Here is a 12,093-nt window from a genome sequence, read left to right on the forward strand (position 1 = left end):
TATATCTAACCAGTCTGTGATAATGAGAGAAGCAGATTACATTTTCTACACTGAAATAACTCAGCTGGGGAGACAGGCCTAGGGCTGGAAAACTGACTCAGCACAAACAGTGTTGAGGTCTGTGGGGCTGTGCCAGAAACAGGAATCCAGTCATGCAAGCCTTCAGCACTTCTACCAGAGGGGCAGAGTTAAATTGTGGGGGTGTGGTTCTGAGAATATGTAAATGAGGTTATTTATTACACTGCAGGAAATAATATGGCTTTTCTCAACATCATAGCTATATTGGACCTGATGTGCTCCAACACCTGATTATCCCATCACAACAACAGAGGGATTTAATAGCCACAGCTCCACACATAATCACAGAGAACATAAAGAGGCCAGATGTATTGGATGAAAAAGTTCACAAACAGAACAAAAACACTATTAAATGTAAACATGTGGAAGCTGACAACAACAACAGAAGTTGTTACTACTGGATATTTTGCCAGTTTGTGCATTTTTACATGTTATTTGCCTCAGAGACCACAGAGGGAAGACATTTAGTGAGACATAAACAATATAAGGTACAATACATTTATTATTATATTTTGTGGTTCCTACTTCCTGGTTTGCCTTGCCACGTCACATATTTTATATTGTTAGTAGTCTGACTTCATGAATTTGAACGCAGCCTAATTGTTGTTGATATTGTTTTTGTCATGTTTATATATTTTTCTTGCTCCTTTTGTTATCTTTTAAAGTATGTACATGTGCATGTATAATCTGGTATATTTAAATGTTAAAGTTTGTCAATGTCCAATATCTCTAATCAAATAGTTAAAGAACGCAAAGGTGTGTTAGTCCTGTAGAGGAACTGTAACATGCAACAATTCTAAAATATCCAATTAAAACAAACATGATGTCAACATCTTAATTAGGGTACTGAAAGTAGACTTAATTAAATAAAACCAAAACCAAAACAAAACAAATGTTTACTGAAAATGTACAAGCATTAACAAAAGCTTTGGAAAGCTAATGTAATGCACACTACTTGAGAACAACAAAATATGGACTTCTAAGATTCTGGTACTAGATGAGTAGACTTTATACCTTCTCTATGTCAGAGACTGAAGACAAGGAAACCCCCTCCAGGACCTCTGGAGCTGTAAACGCTCTTAAGTCCTGCTGGGTGACATACTCGTCCATGAATGAGATGTTGCCAGAGGGCATGAGCAGGAGGGACCAAGGAGAGATGATGAAGCCCATGGCTGCAGGGTCTGGAGGAGGGAAACACAAGTCAGCAACTGCAGATATGATCAGAATCAAAGAAAAAAAAAAAGGAAGAACACACAGATTTCATTTATTTAAATTCTTTGCTATAATCGCACAGACACACTGGTGAAGTAAAGTGTTGTATTAAAAGCTCAGCTTCAAATTTTGTCTAAGCATTTACACGCGTGGACCTATCCAACCACAGCAAATGTTTCTCTCTTAGGATTTTGGCGTTAATGGAAACTCAAGATGATTGAAGTAAACAAAAACACATGTTGCTTTCTTTGCCTGCATGAAAATAACTGTAGAAGCATGGAGGCAGAGCGGAATGGCTACACAGCGTAATTCTCTTTTCCTACAAACCCGCAGCCAGTGCTATGGTTAGAGAATGTTTTAAAAATACACAAAGGAATGTTTGAGCAGCGCTGCAAAATTCTTTTCTTCGACTGAAGCGAAACTCTGCAAAGGCACACAGAAACGAACAGAGGAACTGAATTTGAGGCACTGAATATCTGCTTTCAAAAGCTGGAATTTACTATGTAAATAAAAGTTTCCTGTTTAAAACTTGTGTGAGCATTTGGAGATCTCACTTAAAAGTGGACTGGGTTACTAGGTGTAACCCACACAAAACTTTAATCTGAATAAGCAAAACCAGAGCTGGGCAGAAGTGCATGACTCAGCCTAAGCACATTTTGTTTTTCTGTGGGTAACGCATTAAAAAACTATTTCATCAACCCATACACATTGATGGATCTAATAGACACTAACTATTCAAAAATCTGATTACCCTGAGACTTCAGAGAAAACTATACCACACACTTCAAGTTCTTTATCCCATAACAGTGGGGTTTGCCAGCCTGATGAGCTGTTCTGTACGTACTTTCTGTATCTGAGCTTATTAGAAACTGTGTACAAATGCATTCAATTCCCAAATAATCACATCTTTACCAACAGATATGGAGTAGTGGGTGAGCACAGGAGCAAACAGCGGGACAGACAAGAGAAACATGTGAGCATGCAAGACACTACTTTCTATACGGGTCTAAATATTGTGTTGATGGGTGGAACTCTTCTAACAAATCAGAAATGTTCACACATCACTTATTTAAACAAATCATTCCTAAACAAATACAGTAACTAACCGCTACTGTTAAACCTCAGGGGAAAAAAGAAAGCACTTGTGGTGAAGTGTTTGACGACGTGACGCCATTCACAATGTTTGAGAAGCGCCTGGAAAGTCACAGTGAATTCAGCCAAGTCAAATGTACATTACCTCCTTTCCTCCACAGTGACTGTCACCACACAGGGAGAAAACTAAAATACATGCACAGCGTGAAGTTAATATAATTTATCTTTCAAGTGTAAACCAGCAAAAAAAAACAAAAAACACCACCTTCTCCATTAATAGCCGACTAGGTCATCTAACAAACTGCCCAACAAATGAAAAAAGTTTAAATGGCTGCTGTCATTTATCCACTCTTGTGGTAAACATACTTCTTTACATAGCTCAGTGACTATATAATAGCTGGTTCTAACATCTGCTCTTCAGATTTTAGCTTCACTCAGCAGTCTAAAACTGTACGTGTACACGAGAGGCCACAATTTACCCAGGATAGCTACACAACTACACACTGAAGGAAAAAGGGGGACTTGTTGACAATCGCAGTCACGGAGAATGAATAATCAAAAACACTACAAAATATCCAACCTCGCATATTGCCCAGAACATTATCTCCATCTTAGACAATAGTCTTGTCATGAACTCTGGGGGAAAAAATCTCACAAACACCTCACACTGATAAGGAGGGAATTCCTACATCATCGCAGAATTGTTAGTGATGGGATTAGTCTTCAGATGCTGAAGTTCGTCAAGCTGGTTTATTCAGAAACACACAGCCAAGTCTAGTGTTGCGCAAGTCTGGATAACTGATACATCCCTCCCACGAGCCCTCTTGTCAAAGTTCTGCTTCAAAACACTGCAGGACGCCGTGTGTAGTAGAACGGGGAATTTTGGCTGCACTTTCTCTGACATTTTTTCAAAACTTGCTCGCTAGGTTCTGGCTATCGTCTCTGCTTCAGCTGTGTTCATCTGTCCAGCTTGTTGTGAAAACTCCAGTCACACACTGCGAGAGCATGGGCAGGTCAATCGGTTGGTGACTGACAGGTAACACGGCAAAATATTCCATATGTTTTAAATGAAATGACCAGTGGTGTTTATTTCAGTATTGTGAGGGCTACAGACACCGGATTTCTTTGTGGACAACTTTAATTTCTGATGCCTATCGGGACAAAAAGAGGAGATCAACAAATGAAAAAAGTTTTGGAAACTTTTATGCAGCTCTGAAATCCTCCGCTGACTCACATCCTGCCTGATGTCCCCAGAGTTAAACCTTCTTTAGTCACCCAATGCTACAAAGACACTGTCACAGGACACAGGACATGCATGCCCACACACACAAATGATTTGCACAATGATTAAAGCACACAAGAACAAAACCTTAGGTAACTATGCGATCTGCAATCCTGTTAATGACAATGAACCAGTTTGGAACAAACGGACAGCTAAAGGTTTGTGTGTTTGAGTGTTTTGATTTTACGAAAAAATAAATCTAAGAGTAACTTGAAGGGATGGTGGTTGTAAAAGGTATTGACACATTATGAGCATCACATTTACTGCCTTTTCCCTGAATCAGCCTGGAAGCCAAACACTTAGTTATAATAAGGCTGCCTGCAGGGACACAAATAAAAACTTATTTTAGCCATGTAGCAAAGGGTTCATTTAATAAAATGTACACCTGCTAAGATCTACTGTAACGTACAACTATGTTCTCTGCTTTATCTCACTGTAGACAGCTTTTTGGAGCTGGAAACTCCAAAAAGAATTGTAAACCACTCATCCTTCCACACCAAAGTCCCTAGAGAAAAATGTGCTTTTTTTTTTACTCACAAGGACAAAGGAGCTGCTGTCTTGTTTGGTCAGTTTGTGTCATCGATGTAAATCAAAGGATTTCCAACTTTAAGTCATAAAATATAATGCATTTTAGTGTACTGATGGAGGCAGCAGTGGATTAACAACTCATGGGTGCCATGGAGTAAAATGACTAATTTAAAACTCCAGGTTCCAGCCTGAGCGTAGAAATTATTCAGCGAGTCTTTTTGTATTTTAACTTCAGTCTCGGCTCGTAGCCATGTTATTAGTGAAAGCAATTGTCCAGGTCCCACGCTAGTTCATGGAAACAGCTGTGAATTCAGTGTTGATAACTTGTCAGTACCATATACAACTCCACTTCAAATAATCTATAAAAATGAAACTATAAATTGAAAACAAAAAAAAAAATCTAAGGGAAAGACAATGTGTCGATATAGCAAAACAAATAAAAAAAACGCGTTAAAAGAGAAAAGGTTGTGTAAAAGAAAAAGAGGAACTAGATGAATGGGGCTGAGTACTGTATGAAAGAAAGACAAATCCATGAGGTCTGTGAGCATGTAAAAATATTTCTAGGAAATGTCCCTACAGACTGGATTCCACATGTTCAAACCTTTGTGGAAGAGTTCCTGGAGGCTCTCCACACTCTGGCTGAGCACTGCCCAGACCTCTTCCTCCTGGAGCGGACCTCCTCGAACCTCCAGGGCTTCTGCCAGAGACACATGCATCTTCCCTGCGCAGAGAGTGACAGAGAGACATGTGATCAACACCAGGAAATAACCCTGACAATAAATACAGATAAATGGACACAAATAAGCTTTAACCATAAAGGAGGGGGGAGAGCACATATTTTTCTCCAGTTATACAAGAAAGGAGTCAAGTAATATAAAATAAAATCATGCAACAGATCACCTCACATCTCTATTAACAGGAACAGCATAGTACTCTATGTCTTTCATGATTAATCTCCTACTGTAGGTAGGTCCCAAACACAAACATTTCTTCTTTTTCATGGGCAAACTCTTGTGTCTTCTAAATGTAAGGTATCTTATCATCTGTGCAAGCACACCCTATTTCACTGAAGAGACATTCGACAAAGTTGCACCAGCTTTTCTCACCTTGTGAGTGTGGAAGTGCGTTTTCTGCATCACAACTGTTGTTGTTGAAGATGTCTAATGCTGAGTTAAGTAATTTTGTTTTATTGTTACAAACTGAATTTCTAGTTTCTACGTGGAGCAATGTGCCGTTTCCAAAAGTAGTGTCTCTGCATTTGAGAGCTTATCTTTGTACTCCAAGGAATCTTGGCCAAAAAGAAGGATCTCTTGTATCGAAATGGGCAAAAGTGATTTATCTTATTTATGTTCTCTGAGACGAGACGTGTTTCAAATATAAGATGATATGTTCACTTGAAAAAAAATGAAAAAGTTGAGTGGAGGTGCACTGCCAACCTCAACAGACCTTTTCACAATGACAGAGTATTAACACCAGCCTTCAACCAACGAAACGGTGCTGTGGTCAATTATCCAGAGAGCACATGCAGATTAAAAGCATATATAAACGGATATCTACTTTCAAGGCTCACAAGTTGTGAACTGTCACATGCTCATACAATATGTGCAGTAGGGGTGGGAATCACAGGGTACCTTGTGATACGATAAGATTCACGATACATGGTCCACGATACCAATAATATCACGATACAACGATTCAGTGATATTCAAGATATTGCACACAATCATATAGCAATCCATTACGATATCTGTCTAACTGAAGATAAAAACATTTGCTTAAAGTCAATGTATTGAACATGGATGGGGCATCTCTTCACGTAGCTTTCTCCGACATTATCCCGCTGTAAACTCCCTCTTCTTTGCCAGGTAACTTCTGCCAAACTCATTTATTTCAGCAGCGCCACCGCAAGGAGACATGAAGTAGCGACGCCAGGCAAGTGAAGCTGACAGAGACGGTTTAGTAGTGTAAAATGTAGGCTAGCAGCCTAAAAGGACAAATGTATAAAATCAGCAGACTGGTCTGATGTGTTGAGTGTGCATAGAGAATGTCAAAGTTGTAAGGTAAAATATACAATAAAATTCTGCTAACATTCCAGAACTTCATTCTAAAACTACAAAGCATTTCTGCACAGCACCTGAAATTAACAAAACTAGAGTGAGTGATTTCTACCACTCTGGAAAGAAAGTACAATTTATTGACCCTAATATCGCATATGTCTGAAATCATGCACAACTTCAATAACAAGCATACAGAGAGGGTGGATGGAATCAGGGCAACACCAGCCAACTGGTGCTGAAGACCACGGGTCCTGCCACCAGATTAAACTAGAGAAAGCACTCAAGAGAGCTTAAACCTCCATCAAGTCGGCTTGGTTTTCATATCTGAATCACCAACAATATCTAATACTACCCAAACAATGTCCACAAAATCCATTTAAACTGTTTGAGCTATGCTGCTCAAGGACAGACAGACAGCAAAAACATAACCTCCTTGACAGAGATAATGACCAAGAATAACGTCTGCCAGAGAGCTCAGAAGGATAAATCCAGGAAAGTCAAATTAACCCAAACAAATCAGAAATCATGCTGCTTTTACTGTCAAACTATGCATGATACAATTATATAAAATAACATACACCTACTTCTACTGTTCCTCCACTAAACATGATAATGCAAAAACCCAAGGTTTGATTGTCATCGATTACATTTCTCAAAGCTTAGCACACGATGAGGGAAAAAGAAATAGGCATGGCACAACAGAACGAGAAAATGTGTTTTTGGCCAGACACCAGTTCCTTTCTGGGTCAACTGAGAGAAATTCATAATTTTAACAACTGACATATTTTCTGATGTTTTAAACTAATGTCACTTTTCCTCCAAAAGCTTAACCAGAGGACATCTGGCGGTGTCCTGAGATATTGCCACTGAGGCTTTTGCTAACAGCAATGCACCTGCAACGATACAGTCACGGCAGAGGATGTAATTACATGTGGACAGGGGACAGTGATGAGTTTGTATTTCCACATGTGGCATTAAAATGTGTGCTGAATGCTTCTTCTGTGACCACTTGTGATCATGTCTCACTTCCCTGCTCTGAATGCAAATATTAGTGTTACTATTAGTGTTTGAGGAACCCAAATGACTTTAAATGGAGGTTTTTATCCAGTCCGAGTTTACAGATGTGTACTATGAAACTGTGTGTGTTTGTATGTTCCCACTGTCTCTGGGTACTCTGGTTTCTTGCCACAGGCCAAAAATATGCAGATTAGGTTAATTGGACACTCTAAATTGACCGTAGGTGTGAGTGTGAGAGTGAGAGTGAATGTTGTTTGTCTAGTAGCCTGAGCAAAATAAACATTCCAAAGCTCTTTGTATTAATGGGTCACTAACATCATCAGTGGCAGTAAAATTTAACTGGAGGCAATACCTGAAAGAATATCCTGTCTACTAATCTGGTTTGGGGGAAGAGAGTAAATGAGTAAGCATGTCACAGGCCTAGTTGTTAATGCAGGAATGCAGGTTAACCATTCTAGTAAATGGAAGGCTTGGAGTGAGAGGCGAAGTGGGTTACTACCCATCTTGCTCATTACCCATGAGAATGGGGAGAGCGGGTGTTGTGAAGACCGATTGTTTTGTGGCCCTTGTTATTTCAACAGAGACCTACAGTGGAATGTTTTTATCCGCACTGAGACTGCTGTGCAGGCCAGCTACGCTCTCATTGGACTATGGTCCTACTCATTATTGAGGGGGCTTAGGAGGCATCGGCCCAAAACAGCAAGAGCAGACAGCCTTCACCACATCACCGCCTCATTCTCTCTCACTCTCTCTCGTTCTCTTTCTCTCCCCCCTTTTCAAACAGTGGGGATGTTTGTTTCTAGGTATTCCCATGTATTCCCACACTATAACTTAGAGCAAAAACTTAAAAGGGGCTTAGAGTGCTGCTGCAGCAAAGTGTTTGAAAGTTAGTCACAAGGATTTTAAAGAAAATAATCCTGGAAACGTGATAGCACTCTTAAACTCTGCACTTAAGTGAAACTATTCCTTTCCTCCCACCTTCCTGTCTGTGATACAGCTGCAAACCATGAAATGATTTCAAACACCATCACCTGAAACATTGCTCTATGGCTAACCCCAAAATGTACAAATGATTTTAGTTTCTGTTGCTTTCATTAAACTTTCATCTCCCCAAATGTGCCAGGAACACAAGAAGCAGAAACAGCCTGCACAGCTTTCTCCCTTTTATCCTAAATCTTTGAAAACCAGAGTGACTGCACTTTTCAGGGAAATCACCCATTAAAAACACACCAGATTCCACTTCTACTTCCAAAAGCATAACTCATAACATAAGATATCAGGAGGAATTTGCTCGTATCCTCCAAATATCAGAACTGTGGTCTCAGCTGGCAAAAACATTTGGAACAGAGGCTGGCAAGAAGAGGACCCCTATGCCAACATAGAGGTGAAAATCTTCCTAAAGTTAGGAGTGCCAGGAAAATTCAACTACAAACTCTGAGTGAACCTCTATTCCCAGAATCGTACTGTATCATGCAGACTCCAAGCACACGATTCAAATTCAAAACACACGTTGTCGAGGGAGACCTGGATCACAGTGTCTTTTAAACCAACAGGACTGATGATGCAAGAACGTGTGTTGTCAAAATGCAAACCGAAACCAGACAGTGGGCTAGTGTGGTGGTAAAATGTAAACTTTGCCGCTATGAATATACAACATCTGATGTATCCTTGCTGCAAATTTGTAAAGGAAAAATTGTATCACAAACTGTATTTACAGATGTGTCTTCCTCAATCTTGGGATGAAAACAGTAGCGGGAATAGAGCACAAGTGGTGACTCACCTCAATAAAAGGGCAAACCCAGGGGCTGGTTTTCATTAACTGTACCCTACTTACAACTGGGGCAATTTGCTTTGACATGCTTTTCCAGATTCTCTTACAGTGATTAAAACACAGAGGCATTTTTCTTTTTGAGGGACACAACATTGCCCATTACATCACTGGGCCGAGTGTCTTCCAGTTGTGGAGCAGTCGTGTGTGATTAACCAGTAAGCCACCCTGGATGTTTAGTGTCTCAGCACTGTCAGGGTGAGGAACAGCCAGAAAGGACTATTCCATGATTATCAGCCCAGTTCTGGACCAACAGCCCTCACTTCTCATTTTGGTCTCAACCTCATCCGCTCCATTTCTCTTAATCACAGGGTTACTGCGAGTACCGTGACATGCAGAGCATGGTTTTTGCAAAAACCTCACTCCAACCCCCCTTCTTCCCTTCCCAAAACACAAACCCAACCCACTGGCTATTTTTCCTATGAACATGCTCACTCACACACGTCTCCATCAAATCCTCCTTGGATAGTCAGCTTGCCCAGTCACACAGCATCCCCTCTTCAGGTCTCATATCTAAACCCTGACGACCATTCACCTTGAAGCAACTTCATTACTATTCTATGTAATGAAGGGGGATGGGGAACAAGACTGACTTCGTTCAACCCCTCCATAAAACCTTCAAACTATGTCCATATGACATTTCTTGAAGTTCTGCTACACCTTGTATCCTGCCCCAAAAATTTTAAAACGCAGCTGGCTCCGTTTTCATTTGAAAACATCAGGGCTGCATTGTAATATGGATGAGCAAAATCTGAGACTTTTGACAACAATGATGCAGTTTCTCACATTTGCCTCTGGACCGGTTCTTGTCTACCAGAACCTGACTCTTAGCTGTACACCTTGTTGTCAGACTAAAAAGAAATCCTTCTGCTTACTTTTCACCCTTTTTTGTTTCTTGTTAGTAATATTCTCTAGACTAGGCAAATGGCTCCAGAGGAGATGATAATCTTCCTGTTTAGACCAGCATGTAAATGCCCAGTGTGCCTGAATGGTGACATGACAGACGTGTTAGTAGGGATGCAGATTACTGAGCTAAAACGTTAATCTGAACAAAATGTACTTTGATCATTTTTGTCTGAAAACATTAATCTGTCCTGACACATAATGAAGGGCAACATGCTTGTTGGTCAGAAACACACAAACGATGCAGGTGGATGAACATGAAGGAAGTGTTTGTTATTTTAATACTGATGTCTGCCCCCTACTACGAAAGGAATTAATTGTATGGTCAAATACAACAGAGATTAAAAGAAGCTAGCTTGCAGCTTTGTCAGAGGATTTTTGTAGCTCAAAGAACTATTAAAATATAAAATATTTTGCAAAGCATCTGAGGCCAACATTGTGATTTGTACGTTAGCAAGAACTTAGCACAAGAGTGAAGTAAACAAACATTTTTTGTCTCAGTTTAGATTAAATAATGATGACTTTAATACTGATTAACATAACTGTGATAACCAATTTAGCCATAACTGAGATACACTATGCTGTGTACACATTAAAGCTGAACAACTAATCTTTTGCGTTAAACAACGCAATTAGGATATCACAATGGCTGCTATTTTATTATTCCTAGGACCCCCTCCAAGACGAGATGATACATCTCAATGGGTTTATAATAATAAATAAAGTGATTGAAAGGAAACAATTTTGAGTCCGAAGGCCCATAGCTTGATGGTGTCATCTTTGTTGAAACCTCTAATACATTGATTAGTTAGCTTGTAGCTTAACGTGACAATTGCATAACAAATCAAGTCAGTTGCAAATTTAACATTTTAACCAAAACAGCAGCACTCGTTCTGTCAATAGACACAAATATCGTTCAATTTAGATTTTTTTTTAACCCAAATGGAAGAATTTATATATCCTCAACTGAGGCCCACATGTAGTACCTCCAAAGACCAGCAGCGGGCCGCAGCCCACACTTTGAGAGACACTTTAAAACGGCGTTTTTTAGCCTCAACACAAACCGACTGAATGCCTCAGTTTTCCCGGTAGAAGCTGCCGACGGTCACGTCAAAGTTGGCAACAACACAATAAAGTTAAAACACATTCACACGACCTTCTTTTCTTTTATCAGCTAACAAGAAACTTACCGGACGAGGAGAAGCTAGAGAGCGAGTTTCAGGGTAAATGTGGATGCTCCGGCGAGGTTGCTATGAGTGAGCACACGAACGGGACCAGACGCCATCCCATCCACAAAGCAACATCTTGGAACGTTCAGCAGCAGAAGCGAAGCAACAGGTTAAAGCCGCCGATGAATATCCACTGCACCGCAGGTACTCTTTTACAAACAGTTAAAAAAAAAAAAAAGGAAGAAAGAAAAATTAAAAAATATACATAAACAAATCTGTTCCTAGGAAACTGCTCAGAAGTCGTGTTTGACGGCGGCTACGCGGCATCGAGCTGCCGTCCTGTGCAGCCAAGTTACCATTACTGCTGAGTGAGGAGCTCAATAACCCCTCCCTCCCTACCTCAGAGAGAGAGCGAGAGAGAGAGAGAGAGAGCGAGCGTGGGCAGACTGGAAGTAACCAGACACCTTACTATGGCTGTCTATTGGCTGCTGCTTAGGGACTGTCATTTAACCGTTTCCATAGTAACACACACACATATACACACACACACACACACACAAACACGCTGGTTTTGCCATCTTTGTGTGGACACTCGGCATATTTAGACATAACATATTCCCTTACCTTAAAACCAGGTGTTAATCCTCAAAAACCACGTTAATGTTGTGTGGACCAGCCAACATGTCCTCAAAGGTTAAAAATGTCCTCTCAAGGATGGGTTTGTTTGACAATTGGTCCACACAGCCCATTCAAACACACACATACACATAAGTGTGTGCAGCTATATACAATTTACACAATTTACAGTAATGAGGTTCTGCCTCATTAGTACCAGGTTTTGGTCTTCAGGAGGACTACTGAAGAAAAGGTCCTAAGGAGGTCATAAAATCTTGTTTTCTTTTCTCTCATTTGTCTCATCAGGTTTTT

At 40.2% G+C, this 12,093-nt stretch overlaps 1 protein-coding gene across 3 annotated transcripts in view; it reads right to left on the reverse strand.

The window, feature by feature from the left end:
- The window catches only part of ptpn13 (protein tyrosine phosphatase non-receptor type 13), a 46,934-nt gene extending 35,399 nt beyond the window's left edge, over positions 1-11,535 (reverse strand). For all 3 annotated transcript variants that reach the window (XM_058616846.1, XM_058616845.1, XM_058616844.1), the window contains exons 1-3: positions 11,188-11,535; positions 4,794-4,913; positions 1,093-1,259 (exon numbers count right to left, since the gene is read on the reverse strand). In XM_058616846.1, the coding sequence (XP_058472829.1) occupies positions 1,093-1,259; positions 4,794-4,908 (282 nt within the window). In that variant the 5' untranslated portion in view covers positions 4,909-4,913; positions 11,188-11,535. The remainder of the gene's footprint in view (positions 1-1,092; positions 1,260-4,793; positions 4,914-11,187) is intronic.
- Positions 11,536-12,093: the final 558 nt, after the last annotated feature.

Source organism: Solea solea, chromosome 19 (assembly GCF_958295425.1).
Source record: "Solea solea chromosome 19, fSolSol10.1, whole genome shotgun sequence".
NCBI classification, from domain to species: Eukaryota; Metazoa; Chordata; class Actinopteri; order Pleuronectiformes; family Soleidae; genus Solea; species Solea solea.